The sequence below is a fragment of the Podarcis muralis genome, chromosome 2 (assembly GCF_964188315.1).
Source record: "Podarcis muralis chromosome 2, rPodMur119.hap1.1, whole genome shotgun sequence".
Taxonomy (NCBI): Eukaryota; Metazoa; Chordata; class Lepidosauria; order Squamata; family Lacertidae; genus Podarcis; species Podarcis muralis.
Window position 1 is genome coordinate 112874489 of NC_135656.1, and position 16871 is coordinate 112891359.

A 16871-nucleotide genomic window follows, 5' to 3' on the forward strand; every position below is an offset into this window, starting at 1 on the left:
TGGGGTCAGCATGCAAAGGCAATATAGTGCAAGTCAGGAAGACCCCCCAAAATGCTCCCCAAGCAACCATCCCTACTTGTTCGAAGCCAGGTACTGAGAGCTTTATTCTAGTGGCTGGTAAGCAAGGTGGAATTAGAAACTCTTTCCTCCACTGCCAGTGCCCCCCCCCCCAATTGCTTTCTGTGGTGTGGAGACTATTGTGAGATCTCACACAGTCCCTTTGAACAGTTTCCCCCAGTCTCTCGCCCTCTTTCTATTTATTAACTTGTTTTCTGAGAAGGGCTCCAGGCTGAGATCACGGAAGAAAGTTGCGCATGAGTTTTGGGTTGGCTGTACCCAACTAGCAAACAGGCCTCTTTGGATGATTTTGCTGAACTGCCACAAAAGCTTCCCTGAGTAGTATTTATATATATATATATATATATATATATAAAAAGGGGGGGGGGATTTTTGAACTTCCTTCTCCATGGCCAGTGGATGTCTTGGGGGAAGAAAGGGAATCTGAGAGCAGGATTGAAGCTGAGGAAGGTTTTAAATGATGCCCTTGCATAATTCTGATTTTATTCAGAAAAGATGATGGTATTATCTCTAGAAATCTTGAGTTGGAGGTAGGAGAGAGAACTACATTGAAACAGGAATGTGTGTGGGGTTGCTGCTGTTTCCTAAATTATTTTCTTGCTTCTTTCCCCCTTTGCACCTCCTGCACTGAGAGAAATAGCTGGTTCCCAAGGGAGAGGCAAGTTTGGAGTCTGACAGGGGACCCAATCAATCAGTGTCATTTACAAATCTGGCCTGGGAAGAGAGAGTTTGATCATGATTGACACAAGGAATGGCCAATCACAGTTCTGCGAATATGGTTTCTCCTTAAGTGCCTGTCAGCTCAGTCCTGAAGAGGAGACTGAATGTGTCATGGTGGCAATGAATATACGCTGCACCTTCAGTCAAGAGAGCCTCAGGTTCACTTTCTCGTGCAGGTAAAAAAAGGGCTGGGAGGTCTCCTCAGATAAGGCGGCTGCCGGATATGCGTGGAGAAGGGCTGCTGTGTCTGCATCGTAAAAGGACACCCGTCCCCCTTCACAGTTCAGGGTCACTTGGATCCTCTTGGGCTCCTCACTTGGAAAAGGGGGCTCATGGGGGGAGCACACCTTGTACACACCGCCCCATTTCCCCAAACCCCAGATCCCTTCCGAAGTATCAAAATGTAATTTGCCCTTCCTCTTCACAGACTTTCTGGCAACCCCTACCCCCCACCCCCCCTCTCTTCTCACAATAACCTCCCAGAAATGTCTGCCAGCTGTGAAACCCTCACATCCCAGCACAAAGCCATGTGTGTCAAATCTTTCAGGGTTGTCTGGCAGGTCTTGACACACTTCTCCCCAGCTCACACTCTTTCGATTCTCAAATAGGATGAGGCGGCGATGAGCTGTGTCTGGATCCAAAGTTACGTTTTCTGTGGGGGCAGATGAGGAAAGAGAAGAGAAACGACGTCAACGGGGAAGCTGACTTTCCTTTAGGCAGATGAGAAAAATAGCATCCCCTCTGAAATGAACAGGGACTCCATGCTTCTGCATTTGAAACAGAGATGTTCCTAACAATGATTCTTGAAACATTTGCTTTTCTTTAAAGTGTTCAAAGCACTTAGCGCACATTATCTACATATAACCCTTGCAATGACCCTGTAAGTTAAGTCAATCTTACTATGCCCATTTTTCAGATGGGAGGACTGAGGTTGATAGACAGTGACTTGTCCAAGGCCACCCCCACCGTTCATGGCCGAAGGGAGTCCAAGCAGGGATTCCCTAATTCACACCTTAATCGCTTACCTCACATCACATGGCAGACCAAGCTTGACAGGCCAGGTAAAACTGGCAGCAGGTGCTCTCACCCTCCTTGTAACCACCATTCAAGTTTCAGTTACATATTTAACATCATATTATAGACCATCCTTACAGTTTATGAAAAGCAAGAAAGTGGTTAGGCTACCCCGACCCCCTAGTGTGAAATGTCCTGCTTGGGATTCTTGAAAGCGCATCGTATAATTGTAGAGTTGGGAGGGACCCCAAGGGTCATCTAGTCCAACCCCCTGCAAGGCAGGAATCTGAATTAAAGCATCCAGCACAGGGGGCCACCTAACCTCTGCTTACAAACCTCCAAGGAAGGAGAGTCCACCACCTTCTGAGGGACTCCCTTCCATGTTCTGCAGTGTGGGCCTATGGTCTCTTTCCCCCAGGCAAACCATGAGCAGTCAGCCAAGAACTAACTCAATTATCTCTTATGGTTTGGTTAAAGCGGAGCTTTTATATTCACAACTATTACATCGTTGATATGAATGGCTTTCTTTTCCTGTGAATTGTGTTAATGCATTTATTGTTGCATTTATCTCAAGATGAAGGGCAAGATATATAAAACCCAGGAAGTGCCATTCCCACCTGTCACCTTCAATGCAAAGACCCCATCCTGGTTCCCCAGGCCTGTGGCTATATGATCATCACATTTACGGAAAAGGTGGGCAGTGGAAGCATAATGAGAAACCTATTTAAAAATTGGTCAGGCTTGTGGACATTAAAAAAGATCTGCTCTGTAGTCCTCTCACCCCCTCCCCACGTTATGGAAAGTTTGTCAAGCGATTTCTTTTTAAAGACACACATTTGTACATGGGCCTTTGGAGATTAAGTGTGATGTGGGATGTTGCCAGTGCTGCTATTAGTCTTTTTAAAAAGTTTTTTGCTAAATGTAATAATGTGTTTTTCTAGCTTATTATTGTATTGATTAGCCATTATGTATTTTACTCACTGCTGTTGTCAAAAAGAATCCCAGAATGTAATTTTAAAGAGAAGTAAGAGTTTCCTATATGTTGCCATCTGCTGCACCTTTTCCAGCTCTTATGATTCCCTTTTTGTGGTGTCCAGGATCAGGGCAGACTGCACTTTTGTCTTCCCATTGAGCCTTTTCCTCTGGTCTGTGGTGTAATTCTTCCCTGCTCTTTTAATTTTATTCAGGTTTCTCTAGTTTAAGCAGAGAAGTCTTGTCTTCTGTCCAATACAAAAGCTGAGGGAAGACCCCCATCTTGCAGGGAAGCCGGACCCCTGGAGTTCACACTCAGGCAGCCCCCAGCTCCCTCCACAGACACCAGAACCCATTCACCCTCTAGCCCCCAAAGGTTGTTGCAGCCATTTTCTGAGCTATTTGTGTTCATGCATTTCCCACTCTTACATAAAAGGGGTGGAGATCTTGTCTGGCTCAAAGGGATATTTCCCCCTCATGTGCCGGGAGCCTTTGGCTTCACACCACCCCTGTGTCTTATGGAGATTGGGCACAGAAAAGCCAGCCATCCTGGGCTGGGGGCTTCCTAAGAGTCTGCAGGATCAGGCCAAGAGCCCCTCTAGCCCAGCATGCTGCTCTCACTGAACAGAGGCCTCTGGGAAATAAGAGGAAATGAAGGAATGGACAGCATGAGTTTGACCAAACTGATGGAGGCAGCGGAAGACAGGAGTGCCTGGCGTGCTCTGGTCCATGGGGTCACGAAGAGTCTGACATGACTAAACGACTAAACAACAATAACAACAAGGCATAGATGGAAGAGCTGCAGTGGCCTGGTCTTTTGAGAAGCAGATCCCCTCTCTCCCGAATTTGTGCCCTGGGAAATGGCTGGGGAAACCCAGCCAGATGGTCGGGGTATAAATAATAAATTATTATGATGATTAAAAGTACCTTTTTGCAGCTGAAGTCCATATTCCACAGTGTCTGGAAAAGAAAAGTGGACAGAGATTTAGCATCACACCATCATTCAGAACACAAACCTGGAAAGAACAATATGAGCTCATGAGATTGTAGGCAGGTGTTGTGGACTACAAGTCCCATCATCCCTAACCACTGGCCATGCCAGCTGGAGATTATGGGAGTTGTAGTTAAACCTACCTGAAACCTACCTTAAACAAAACTCTCCATACTGGCTATCCCTGCAGAAGCAGGGCAGGGGTGATGTCAAGGTTCAGGCCTGCCCAAATCTTGGGTGGAGGAGCAGGACCCCCAGAAGATCTCCCCATCAACAACAAGGTCCAGACATCCCTGTTCCAGGACAGGAGGCCTCAACCCCTCTGCTCCTGGCTGGCTCCTGGACAGCCCTCCTCTCTCCTTACATTAATCTCAGGGCCAAAGGAACAGAGGAGATGCCTGAAAAGATGTAGGTGAGGCTACCTGGGAAATGGGTGAGATGCATGAAAGCACCTAAGGCCTGGCTGAGAGATGTGAAGAGGTCAAGTAGAACTTTTTACAGACAACTCACAACTTAAGGGAGGGTTACATTCCTGGGGATTGTGCATAAAGGCAAATAGAGCAAAGTCAGAACGACCCCCAGAATCACCCCTGCCATCAGAGATCTCAAGATGGACCTAGGAGATTTTGCAGGAGCCTCTCAGAGTCCAGTAAGGTCTTAAAAGCAATTTGCGTGGTGACCAAACCCTTCGTGGCAAGAGCTTTCAAGCCCTTCACCTTGCTGACTGGAATCTGGGAGGCTCCCCCAAGATCTCGCAAGAGCTTCCAGAGACCAGCAAGAAGGGTTTATCCTCCTCTTTCAATTTCATAAGAAAAATCAGTTGTGAGTCATCTGCATAGGAAAGTGTGACTTTTAGATATTGAAAAGGAATAAATAAACATTCCATTTTCCTGGCACTGCTAATGACCTGGAGCCTTTCATGAGCAATTTTAAATGCCCAGTATAAAACCCTCACAGCCCTTCTTTCTTACCTTTGAACTGCTTCATGACTCCCTCCAGGAAGGGATTAATATCACAGACGTCCCAGATCCTCCACTTCAGCGCAGGAGGAAAAGCCACAGGAGGATCCTCTAAGTTCTCCCTCTCCTGAGACCTGGGAGGAGAAGAACAAAGTCAAGCCACCACCCTTCCGATGCAAGGAGCTTTCTGACAAGGCAGGGGTCTCATCCTGACAATAAAGGCATGATGGAAATACGTTTATCCTGAAGACTTGGGAGCAGGTTTTTTCCTATGGCAAAAGGGATAATCTAGAGAGCACCTAACAAGTTGAAGGAAAACCGAAACTCACTTGCTTCCAAAATATACTGAAGGAAATGTATGAATATGAGATTGAAGGTAAAGAAGCCGATATATGCAAATTATTATTTTTTAAAGAAAAGTGAACAATACTGGGTCCTTACTGAAGCATTTCACGTGATTAATGAGCAAAATAAAATGGATTTGGGATGTGCATTTCTGAAATATAAAGAAGTTTAGAATGCTTTAGAATGGTTTTTGCAATTAACATTATAAATGTATTTTAGCACAGTGATAGATTTTAAAAATGGAGAAAATATTAGAAATTAAAGCAATATTTTCTAAACATAGAAGATTCTCAAAATTCAGGAGTGTCTTAAGTTGTTTGGAGGTCAAGGCTCTCAGAGGCTACTATTCACCATGGCTGCGTCAAAGGCAGTGGTGCCTCTGAACTCCAGTTGCTGAAACCACAGGAGGGGAGTGTCCTCTGGGGCCCGGATCCTGATCACCGTGGGTTTCCCGCTGGCATCTGGTTAATCATTGTGAAAACAGGATGCTGGACTAGATGGGCCACTGGCTGGATCCAGCAGGGCCCTTTCTCATGTTCCTATATCTGGGGAAGAACCTGCAGAAACCTGAAATACACTGGATATTTAAGGGTAAGTTATAGTGAAGATATTTACAAGCCCCTTTTGAATGTCCCCCCTTTTGTATCAATTGCAGAGTAAATGATTCCATCACAGAGAAGGGCCTTCAGAGATATGCAATGGGAACAGCTTTCTGTCTGTAATTTTACAGTAGATGGGACCAATAGCTACCACAAAAATGTGTCCCTATTTTTGTCTGTGAGCTTCTGGAATGAAGGATGGAGTCCTAAGCTATTTCTAGAAGGACTAATTGGAGAGTGAGTTTCTAACCCTTTAAACAGGAACTTTCCTAGAATCAGAATAAGGCAGGGGTTTCACATCACTTACCTCTGCAAGAAGCTTCCAATATCCTGGAAGGGAAGAAAGAAAGATGTCAGGGGAGCCACTTCTGCAGTCAGTTATAAATACTAAGCAGCTGAGTGGCAACTGCTGGGGATCACAGGTTTGGAGAGCACTACTGTTTTTTTGGCTTCTCAGAGACCTCTGGTTGGCCAATGAGAGAACATGATGCTAGAATGAAGGGGCCTGTGGTTTGATCTAGCAGATCCCATTTGTGACCTCAGGCCTTTCACCCATCATGTACCAATTCTTTTCCTTGCAGCAGCTTTTTGGGGGGTGGGGGCTAAGACATGTTATCCTCCTGCTTGTACTATGAAGCAGCCCACTCCACCCTCTCGCATCAGGATGAGGCCTCACCTGCAGGAGTTCACTGGCTGGCTCCTGAAGCTTCTCCTTCATCTCCCGGATGAGGCTGTCAAGAGAGGAGAGTTCCCAGGAGAGTCTGGCCAGGTGCTCCTCCCTTTTGGCTGCAATCTCCTTCTCCACTTCTGCCATCTGGGCCAGAATACGTTTCTCCTGTTCTTCCAGAAACTGGTGCAGTCGCCTGATCTCAGCCACCATCTTTTCCTTCTCTGCACGTGTTATTTTCTGCAGCAAAGAGGTTGAAAGAAGAGAACAGTGGGCCAAAATCAGGCATCTAGTCTGCTCTTGAAGGATGAAGAGGCCAGTTATCCCAATTCCCTTCAAAGGCCGCTTCTGACATATTCAGCAGAGAAAGAACTCCGTAAAAACTTACAAGCCCACCCCCTCATTTAAACGGTCTTTCATACTCTGCAGGAGATCAGACCGTTCAAAAAGAAATCTCTTTCTGTATTCCATATTCTTTCCCCACCAGATATTGATTCAAGACTATAGCACTTTTTCACCTTAAAGTAGCAATGATACTTACAAGCAGGTCTTGGCTTTCCTTTTCTGTGTTTGCTTTAAATATTAGAATTTTCTCTCTCTCCTTCCTCACATTGTCTAGGCAGCTGCTGATCTGATCCTGAAAAGAAAAGAAAATCTAAATTGGGCTGCATTACAGATTAACAAGGAAGCTGAATCGTATGTTTGCTCCCTGCCCCACATCCCTGGGTCTTTGGCAGAAGTTCCCCTTTTTCATCCCAGAGGAGGCAGAAATGGGGCCGCCCTATATCAGAGCTGAGAAACATGGGGTTTTTGCTATTTCTCCCCTGCACTGAACACACCTTCAACATGCCCCCCTCCTTTTTATTAAATTAATCCTACATGTTGCAATGTTTCCTCCCAGGGGAGTTACTGCAGCCTGCATTCAGGGGGTCACTGGGCACACTTGAAATCCCTCAAAAAGAAAATAAATGTTTATTGTATAAAGTTTCAGAAGTTTAGTATTATGAGGCTTCACAAGAATCCTTTTGGGCTGCAAGTGGGGAGAATACATTATTATTATTATTATTATTATTATTATTATTATTATTATTATTATTATTACCAGCCCCTCGTCTGCAGCTCTTCCACCCGCAAGAAAGACCCACTGCCTTTTCCCACCTTGTACTCCTGGGACGCCTCCTCTAGAGGAACCACCTCGTGGCTTTTGTGCTCCTTGGATACATTACACACGAGACAGATGGGGATTTCGTCCTTCTTGCAGAACAGCTTCAGGGGCTCCTGGTGCTTCTCGCAAACCCTCCCCTTTCCTTCTCCCTCCTCTTTCCCCCCGAGATGGCTGAATTTCTTAATTATTTCTACAAAATTTGCCAGCTGCTGGTTTCGCCTGATGCTGCTTTGTTCCACCCTTTCCCTGCACTGAGGGCAGGAAGCCTCTCCCTCGGATTTCTCCCAGCACTGGACCAGGCAGGATCGGCAGAAGTTGTGCCCACATTCATGAATGATCACTGGATCCCTGAAATAATCCAGGCAAATGGAGCAAGTGGCTTCGTCGCGGAGATCCCGGACGGGACCCTCAGAAGCAGCCATGGCTGCTGCCTCGACAGGAAGAAAGAGTTGGTTTCGTTTTCTCTCTTTTCCGTCTGCAAATGGGCGTGCTTCCTTTCCAGGAAATTCAGCTGCGATCACTCAGGATCTCTGCTGCCTTGGGAGTTGGGTGGAGCTCCGAGCCGCTTTGATATGGTGGAAGTATATAGGTTTATAGATTCTATTTTAAATTTTTTAATTTAAAAGGAATGCTCATTCTAGGTGGCTGCTCGTTTAAGGAACCATTTCCCTGCGAGAGCTGGTGAAGTTTGTTGTTGTTGTTTACTATCAGCATGTCAGACTCAGACTACTTTGCAAGCTGATGAATGAACTGCCTTCCCCCTCCCCCGCCTTGCTCCATTGACATCTTCTTTCTAGTTAGCAGCCCCCACATACAGAGGAGAAGCAGCCCAGCCCTCCATCCCGGTGCCAGTTTTTAGTGAGTCGTTCTGACAGAATTGTCGCGTCTGATAATGTGCAATAACCTCTGGACTCAGCTAAATGGTATCCAGACAGGGGCGCCGACTTATAAAAAATATTGGGGGGGACCCATACCGGGGTCCTGCCCCGGGAAGTTTTCTAAATTTTAGATGAAAATTAGTGAGTTTTAAAGTTTTTTAAAAGTATTTTAGAGTCATATGATCAACATTAGAACCCCGAAAACTTGCAGTATCATCAACTTCCAAGCGCGCCTTTTTGGTAACAAATTTATCCATTGCAAACTTAATTCACAATACACTAAGAGACTAAAGTAAACGAATAAAATATAGTCATATAAAAGAGTCCACTAAACACTAAAGTCGGAACGCTAAACACGTCTGCAGCATGCACTGAACGAAACTATCCACACTGAATGACTGCGCCAGCAGGGTGGGCTTTATATAGCCGCGTCGTCGTAATGTCTCGAAGCATCAAGGTGATGCGAGGTGGAGGATTCCAGGCTCTGGGGTTTGGAACTTAATAGGTTAAGTTGTTCCCATGATGCCTCAGCATTCTGACGTCAGCTTTAGAAGCTGGGAGGAGTTTCTCTGTTCCTCTCTGTCTCTGAGGAAGAGGTCGCAGTTTGTCATGGCTGCGAGTAGCCCAGGAGTTTTCTGGGGAATGTCGGAATAAAGAACTGATATTGGACAAACCGGGACTCTGTGTGTTTGTCGGAAGCTAAGTGACAGCTTTGACGCTGTGTTAACTCTGCTGAGGCGTGACTGGAAGGGAGCAGAGGTGCGGAGAGGAAGCGCGCCGGACGGCCATAAAGAGCTAAGTTGGATCGTAAATCAATTAGCAGGTCACGCTCTAATCAATCAATCGGACAGGTTATGGACCCTTTAATTGCCGCTCGTAAAGCTGTCGCTGGAGGCTGCCGGAATGCTTTGAAGTCTGCGGTTTGAAGCAGAGAAGCTGGGGCAGGAGGCGGTGAGGTTTTTGCCTGCTGTTAAGAGGCAAGAGAGAGCTGAGAGAACTGAGAGCTGCAGTGCTGAGGGCAGCAAGGAATCGTTTCTCCACGGATGGGAGCCGGAGGAGCTTGTGATCTGTGAGTACAGCTTGGGGCCCCTTGGGAGAACGGAGGAAAATGGCAGACAGCCAGGTCTTGGAGGACGTTCCGTTTGAAACGCTCACTCTAAGAAGTTGGGCAAGGGCGTAAAGTCAGCAAGGGCTGTCTGGGATGTGCTGTGAAACTTCAGCAGGAGGCCAGAGCCCTGGAGAAGGAATGAAAAGCCTAGAGATGGCTGGAGCCCCTGTTCCTGATGATTTAGCCTCAAGGAGCGCTAATGAGCAAGTGGGGGGGCGAAGAGTTCCAAAGGCAAGGTTAAAAAGTTTTCCACTGTGCGTGCTGCAGTGGAGGGCCGGTTCAAAGGGGGCAGAGCTGGCAAGGAGTGCTTTTCCGGAAGAAGGAGGGCCAGGCCAGCTGAAAGGAGCCCCGGGCAGTGTTTTTCCACTGGTCGCCGTTGCTACATTTGCAAGTCAGCTGACCACTTGCGTCGAGATTGCCCCCACCGGAGCAGAGAGGCAAGGCAGGAAAGTTCCAAGGTCGTTTCCCATGGGAATCAGTCTCGGAGAGGAGGCCAGCGTGGGAACGCAAGGGAAGGACGTGGCTCAGACGCTGGGAGTTGTTTTCTTATCACTGCTTCTATGGCAACTGTGAAGAACAACTCCAGCCAGGACACGGTGACGCGCTGGGTGTTGGATGCTACTGTCAGTCATCACCTGATAAGCAAGCCTGCTGGCGGAATGCGGAACTGCAGGGCTGTTTCAACTGGAATGACTGTTATGTTAGCAGACGGAACACGAAAATCAGTTTCTGCTGTGGCTAACATGGTTTTTTTCCCTTTACAGGAGGAGCTAGAGGTCTACGTTGTGCCGGGACTGAATTGTTGTCTGTTATCTGTACCAGCTCTTGTGAAGCAGGGGTACAAAATTTGCTTTGAAAATGATGCCTGTTCCATTTTCAGAGGGGGGAGACAACTGATCAACGTGGAGTGCAAGGACAATCTCTTTGTTCTGGAATCACCTCTGGAGGGTGGTGGGAATGCCGGAAAAGCACAGGCGCAGTGTGCTAAGGTTCCCAGTCATGATTCATGTGTTCATGTATGGCACAGGAGAATGTTGCACAGCAGTTTAGAGGATGTGCAGAAGCTGCACAAAAGGGTGCAAACTCCGGGAATGTGAGAGGAGGTCCCTAGGGTGCAGGGCATGCAAAGGTGCAAAGGTACATGGTTTTCCCGGGTTTGGGAGGGTAGCCAAAGAGCCTTTTGAGCTTGTTCACACAGATCTGTGTGAACAAGCTCAAAAGGCCCATGAGGTGTGAGAGTCTGGGTGGGGCCAGGTTTCTGCTGACGCTGACAGATGACTACAGCCAGGTTGGCTGGTGTTTCTCTCTCAAATCACAGGGGGAGGCGGCGCAACTGATCCAGGATTGGGTTGCGGAGGTGGAACTAAGGTTCTCCACCAGGGTGCAAGGGTTCAGGAGCGACCGAGGGTCACAGTTTACTGGGTCTGCTCTGAAGGAGTTTTTCAAGGAAAAGGGAATACGTCACCAGGTGACGGGTGCAAAGTCTCCTCAAGAGAGAGGCGTGGCAGAACACAGGAGTGAAACACTGGCTGAAGCTGTCAGGGTTTTGCTGTGTGACTCAGAGCTTTTGGAGTGAAGCTTGGAAAGCTGCCAACTTTGTTTTTAACAGGTCCTATAACCACGTTATAGGGGAAACACCGTTTTTTCTGTTGCACCGGAAAAGCCACAGGTGCATTTCTTCCGCGTGTTCGGGTCCAAGGCTTTTGTGCCTGCCGATACCAACAGCTCAGCGGAAGGCAGGTGGTCCAAAGGTTCAGGAAATGATCTTCTGTGGGTATGATCCTGCAACCAATGGGTGGAAGTTTGCATACCCAGAGGGTGATCAGACCAAGCTGCTGGTCAGCAAGCATGCTGAGTTCTGTGAGCAGGAAGGTTGGTCACGACCTGGGGATGGTCCTGATTTTCTCTCAGAATGTCTGTCTGATTCTGAGGAGGAAAGGGAGGAAAGGGAGGCAGAGGCTGAGCCCGGTGATGGGGACCAGGTCCAGGATCAGGGTTCAGAACCCGGTGATGGGGACCAGGTCCAGGATCAGGGTTCAGGGCAGGTTTGGGCATCTCCAAGGGTTGTTAAAGGAGTGTCCAGGTGTGAGTCTTCATCTCCGGTTAGCATAATGGAGAAAGCTCACAGACGGGTTGTCAAGTCAGAGGGGGAAGAGTCTGACGGAGAAGACACAACTGCTGGCCCAAGTGGGTCAGAGGGAAGTTCAGATGAAGCACCCCAGTTTGTGCCCAGGCGGTCTTCTCGGGCCACGAAGGGTGTTTCACCTGAGAGGTATCAGGTCACAAGTGCGTGGGTAAGTTTCGCACAGTGTGATTCTGGGAGTGTTGAAGGGGTTCAACAGGTGCCTGGAAAAGATGCCAGGAAGGGGCAAAAGGCAATGGGAAAGGTGTTGAACTCAAAAAGGTCTTGTCAGAATGTGAGGCAAGAGGGGGTCTGGGGTTTGGAACTTAATAGGTTAAGTTGTTCCCATGATGCCTCAGCATTCTGACGTCAGCTTTAGAAGCTGGGAGGAGTTTCTCTGTTCCTCTCTGTCTCTGAGGAAGAGGTCGCAGTTTGTCATGGCTGCGAGTAGCCCAGGAGTTTTCTGGGGAATGTCGGAATAAAGAACTGATATTGGACAAACCGGGACTCTGTGTGTTTGTCGGAAGCTAAGTGACAGCTTTGACGCTGTGTTAACTCTGCTGAGGCGTGACTGGAAGGGAGCAGAGGTGCGGAGAGGAAGCGCGCCGGACGGCCATAAAGAGCTAAGTTGGATCGTAAATCAATTAGCAGGTCACGCTCTAATCAATCAATCGGACAAGGCGCTTCTGCTCCAGTCCTTTTGATGTCGCCGCAGCCGCAGCGCTGGCCCGCCAGACTTTACACGAAGGTTCGCGCACCAGGACAAATGCAGCACCGTAACACTATCATGATTCACACCACTCTTTTCAGTTAACCTGCTTACTACCATAATAATTATTTGTTTTAACTTATTACTGAATGTATTTTAAAAGGTAACTATCGTCAAACAAGGAAAATAAAAAATACCAACATAATTTTGTGATTTTACAAAGCATAATATAACTACCGTATTTTTCGCTCTATAACACGCACCTGACCATAACACGCACATCGTTTTTAGAGGAGGAAAACAAGGGAAAAAATTCTGAATGAAACAGTGGATGTATCATTTTTGTGCTTCATGCTGTGGCCACAGACATGTGATCTGATGGAGAATTTGGGGTAGCTCAATGCAAAGATCCTGAGGATCCATGTGGATCCATGCTTTTAAACCACATTTTTGCACCATTGCAGCCACAGGTGTGTGATTTTGGGGGGGCAGGCTGCTATGTGATCTGATGGTGAATTTGGGGTGGCCCAATCCAAAGATCCTGAGGATCCATGTGGATCCATGCTTTTTAACCACGTTTTTGCACCATTGCAGCCCCAGGCAACAGTGGGTGTGTGATTTTTGGGGGGCAGGCTGCTATGTGATCTGATGGTGAATTTGGGGTGGCCCAATCCAAAGATCCTGAGGATCCATGTGGATCCATGCTTTTTAACCACGTTTTTGCACCATTGCAGCCCCAGGCAACAGTGGGTGTGTGATTTTTGGGGGCAGGCTGCTATGTGATCTGATGGTGAATTTGGGGTGGCCCAATCCAAAGATCCTGAGGATCCATGTGGATCCATGCTTTTTAACTACATTTTAAGTGGGGAGGGAAAAGGAGCACGCGAGCGGTGTGCAGAGAAGCAGCTGGCTAAGAATGCAGGAGAGGGATTTAACTGGAGAGAGGAAAGAAAGGCAAAAGTTTCCCCAAACCGAAGCCAGCTCTCTCTCTCCTGCATGTTTTCTGGCTGCCTGCGAGGAGCACGGAGAGGAATTAGAAGGAAAGACCTCTGCTTTCCCCTCTGCTTGCCTGGAGGGGAGGGGATTTGCCTGCTCTTTGTTCCGTTTGAGCAAACACAGCAATTAAACACAAGCGAGTGGGCAGTAAGACCCTGAGGCAGAATGCAGGAAAGCAGCAACTTCCTCTTTTCAGGTTTCCCTCTCCGACGCAACGCACAATTTGATTTTTGCTGATTTTTGTTCCTGCGCTCCCCTAATCGGCTCCAGGGACCCCCCCCCCACATTCGCTCAATAACACGCACAGACATTTCCCCTTCCTTTTTAGGAGAAAAAATCTGTGTGTAATAGAGAGAAAAATATGGTAATAATTTTCTTAAATTATTGGGGGGGCAGAGCCCCCCCAAACGAATTTTTGAGGGGGCTCGGGCCCCCTCAGGCCCCATGGAGTCGGTGCCTATGTATCCAGATATTTGCCAGTCACACCACGGGGCACCTATGAACAGCAGGTGCTTTCAGCTAACCCTTTGCCAGTGAATTTTAAGGTCTCAAATATAGAATATTCATAAATGCACACGTATCTAAATACTGTATATGAACCATGTGACTGAAATAATACGGGAGAGCAACCCTGAAGCCATTTTGACTCTCCCAATGACCTCAAATATTCCTCTGCAGTAAGGGAGGCAAATGGGGAAAGCCTTCCCATTGACTTTTTGCTTGCAAATCCTGTTTTAAGGGCATATTTGTGTATTAATAGGGTGAGCCTCTGACCTGGACTCAGGAACCATCAGTATTAACCATCACAGAAGAATGGCCTGGCTGCCCTTTCTGGTTTCCAACTTCAGGCTTCAAGGGGGGTGGGCTGATGTAATCTCAAACAAAATCCCTGTTTCCTCTTCATCCTCCCCTCTAAACTAATGAATCTTCCTGCAGTCCAGTGGAATTTTTAAGCTGCTCTTCAGGTCCAGCTTCTTCCATTTCCCCCCCATCCACTGATCCCATCTCCAATCTGTACAACCTCTCAGAAAAATTAACATTAACCATGGAACCTTTTATATTTATTTTTTATTTTTTGGTGTGTGGGAAGAGTTCTCACTCTTCTCACTTGTGATACTTTTTATCTTTATATACTGCTGAATTATTCTTGTTTGGTGGTTGACACATTCCTCATAAAATTATTTTAAAATCACACTTTAAAAAAAATTTCAGTGTTAATGCGCTGAACATTTTTCTCTGACGTTTCACTTGATCCATGCTGAAGTGAGGGTCCCCTTCTTAATTTGGGTCTATGTCCAAGTGTAAAAATGAAGGCAAAAGAATTGAGGCTATTGCAAATCCACCAAAATCTGTTTTCAGTTTCATAATCTGGATCCTTGTGGATTATGATTCCTGCTGTCTGTGTGTTGACATTTTGCAGAAGGGTCTGTAACTGAATAAAAGGCTGAGGGGACAGTTCTGAAAACTTTTTGGGGAGGATGTTCTGGGAGGAAACCAAAAAAGTAGCATGAGCAGCAGTTTATCCCAATGTACACACTAACCACAAGGCCAAATGGGCATCACAACGTGGGAGAGGGATTGTGAAGGATATAAATAATAAATATTATTATTATTACGTATATCCTGAGCTATCTGGATGTTTGACCAGATGTTAGACCAGGGCTTCAACTGGATGTTTGACCAGATTGACCAGGGCTTCAACAGAAGTGCCAGTCATATCAGCCAGAAAATCCTCCAGAGCCACTTGGATCCATCAACATCTGAGGGTGGACTATTCTCATGGGTGTCTCTCAACTCTGCAGAGGGGAAAAGGTGCTGGAAAAGCCTAATTTCAACAGGAATTTAGCATCCTGCTCAATGAAACCTCCTGGCGCAGAGGCAGTCTACCTCTGAATAAGCTGAAGCTGTGGAGGTGAACAACAGGAACGGGCTTTTGGTCTCAAACCTTTCGTCTTGCCAACATTAAAAGGGTGTGTAAGCCAGTGGCCAAAGTCATATGATGTGCTGTGTGAAGAAGTCCTTTCTCTAGGCAATCACCAAAACCTGTGAGCTAATCCTTTTGGTCTGTATCCAGAAAATAAAGGGCACTCCTATATCTACTCAGAGTAAGGGGCATATCCATGGGAAGTGGGCACAGGGCTGAAGGCTTAATTTCCTCTTTGCTCCAGAGAGCTCAGAAGAGATAAGAAAGATGTGCTGCTTTGGCTCCAACAAATGTTGGAAGTGTAAAGAAAAAGAAGGCACATTTTTTCATATGTGATGGAATTGTAAAATAATTAAAAATTATTGGGAAATTATATACAATGAAATGAAAAGAATGTTTAAGATAACTTTTAGCAAAAGACCAGAAGCTTTCTTGTTAAGAATCTTAGGTCAAGATTTGCCAAAAGAGAAGCAGAAAGTTTGTATGTATGCCACAACTGCGGCTGGGATGTTGCTAGCCCAAAGATGGAAAAACAATAAAGTACAAACTAAAGAAGAAGGGGAAGAAAAACTGATGGAATACGCTAAAATGGCAAAACTAACTGAAAGACTTCGAGACAAAGACAATAGAGAGTTTAAGAAAGATTGGGAACCAATTATGTCATACCTAAAGAAATAATGTAAGCAACAATACAGTGGTACCTCAGGTTAAGAACTTAATTCATTCTGTAGGTCTTCTTAACCTGAAACTACTGGGGCCTCCTCCTGCTGCTGCAGCACGATTTCTGTTCTCATCCTGAAGCAAAGTTCTTAACCCGAGGTACTATTTCTGGGTTAGCGGAGTCTGTAACCTGAAGCGTATGTATCCTGAAGCGTATGTACCCACTGTATAAGAAAACGAAATTTGTGCTGCTTTGGTTTCTTCCAATTTGAGAATTGCCGTTTGGGTGACTATGATAAAAATGTTGAATTAAAACGCCTCTCCCTATTTGTACACCACATCCGTTTCGCATGGGTTGCAATGCTTCTATTGAAAGGGGGGTGGGTGAACTATTGCAATTGGCATTCTTTTAGTTTCCCCCCTTTCATTTGCCCAAAACTGACTGTATGTTAAAAAGTAGGGTGTCTATAGGGTACCTGCTCTCTCACTGACCTGGCAGATATGGCTGAGACACACTTCTCTCCTGGTGGTGGGATTCCCTCAAGCAAGGTATGGGCAGACGTCAGACTTGGGGAATTAGCTTTAATTTTTAATCCGAATGCTGAGATCCAGAAATGGACCCAGGTGCAAAATATGAGCTTCTGTAGGGAAGCCCCTGAAATCTGCCCCTCACTCAAACTGGATTAACTCCTCCTGCAGACATTCAGGGTCAACACAGGAAGGTCTGAAGAGGAGCTACAACATAGAGAGGAGCTTTGCAGGGAGGGCTTTCAAGCACATCTCTGAAGGGACCCTGGTTAAGATTTCAAATTCTGAGTGCACAGTGTGTTGGACTTGGGATGACAAGGTCCAGGTTCAAATCCCTTTTGACCATAAACGTTAACCTGTCTCCTTATTCTAAGTCTCTCAGCTCAGCCTCTTCTACCTCACAGTGTTCCTCTGAGGATAAAACAGGATATCACCC

At 46.5% G+C, this 16871-nt stretch overlaps 1 protein-coding gene across 1 annotated transcript; it reads right to left on the bottom strand.

The window, feature by feature from the left end:
• Positions 1 to 941: 941 nt before the first annotated feature.
• On the bottom strand, positions 942 to 8074 carry LOC114592256 (E3 ubiquitin-protein ligase TRIM7-like). Its single transcript, XM_077922320.1, has 7 exons — positions 7504 to 8074; positions 6887 to 6982; positions 6355 to 6585; positions 5986 to 6008; positions 4747 to 4868; positions 3712 to 3744; positions 942 to 1450 (listed from the first exon to the last, which is right to left on the bottom strand). The coding sequence occupies exons 1-7, from the start codon at positions 7930 to 7932 to the stop codon at positions 942 to 944; spliced, it is 1443 nt and encodes a 480-aa protein (XP_077778446.1). The 5' UTR covers positions 7933 to 8074.
• Positions 8075 to 16871: the final 8797 nt, after the last annotated feature.

What these genes read in the sequence shown, in the direction of transcription:
- LOC114592256 (XM_077922320.1), bottom strand. Translation starts at nt 7,932, where the DNA reads ATGGCTGCTTCTGAGGGTCCCGTCCGGGATCTCCGCGACGAAGCCACT. An exon ending in AGGCGTCCCAGGAGTACAAG is followed by an intron (nt 6,983 to 7,503) that starts GTGGGAAAAGGC and finishes TTTTCTTTTCAG; the next exon opens with GATCAGATCAGCAGCTGCCT. An exon ending in ATTGGAAGCTTCTTGCAGAG is followed by an intron (nt 4,869 to 5,985) that starts GTAAGTGATGTG and finishes TTCTCCTCCCAG; the next exon opens with GTCTCAGGAGAGGGAGAACT.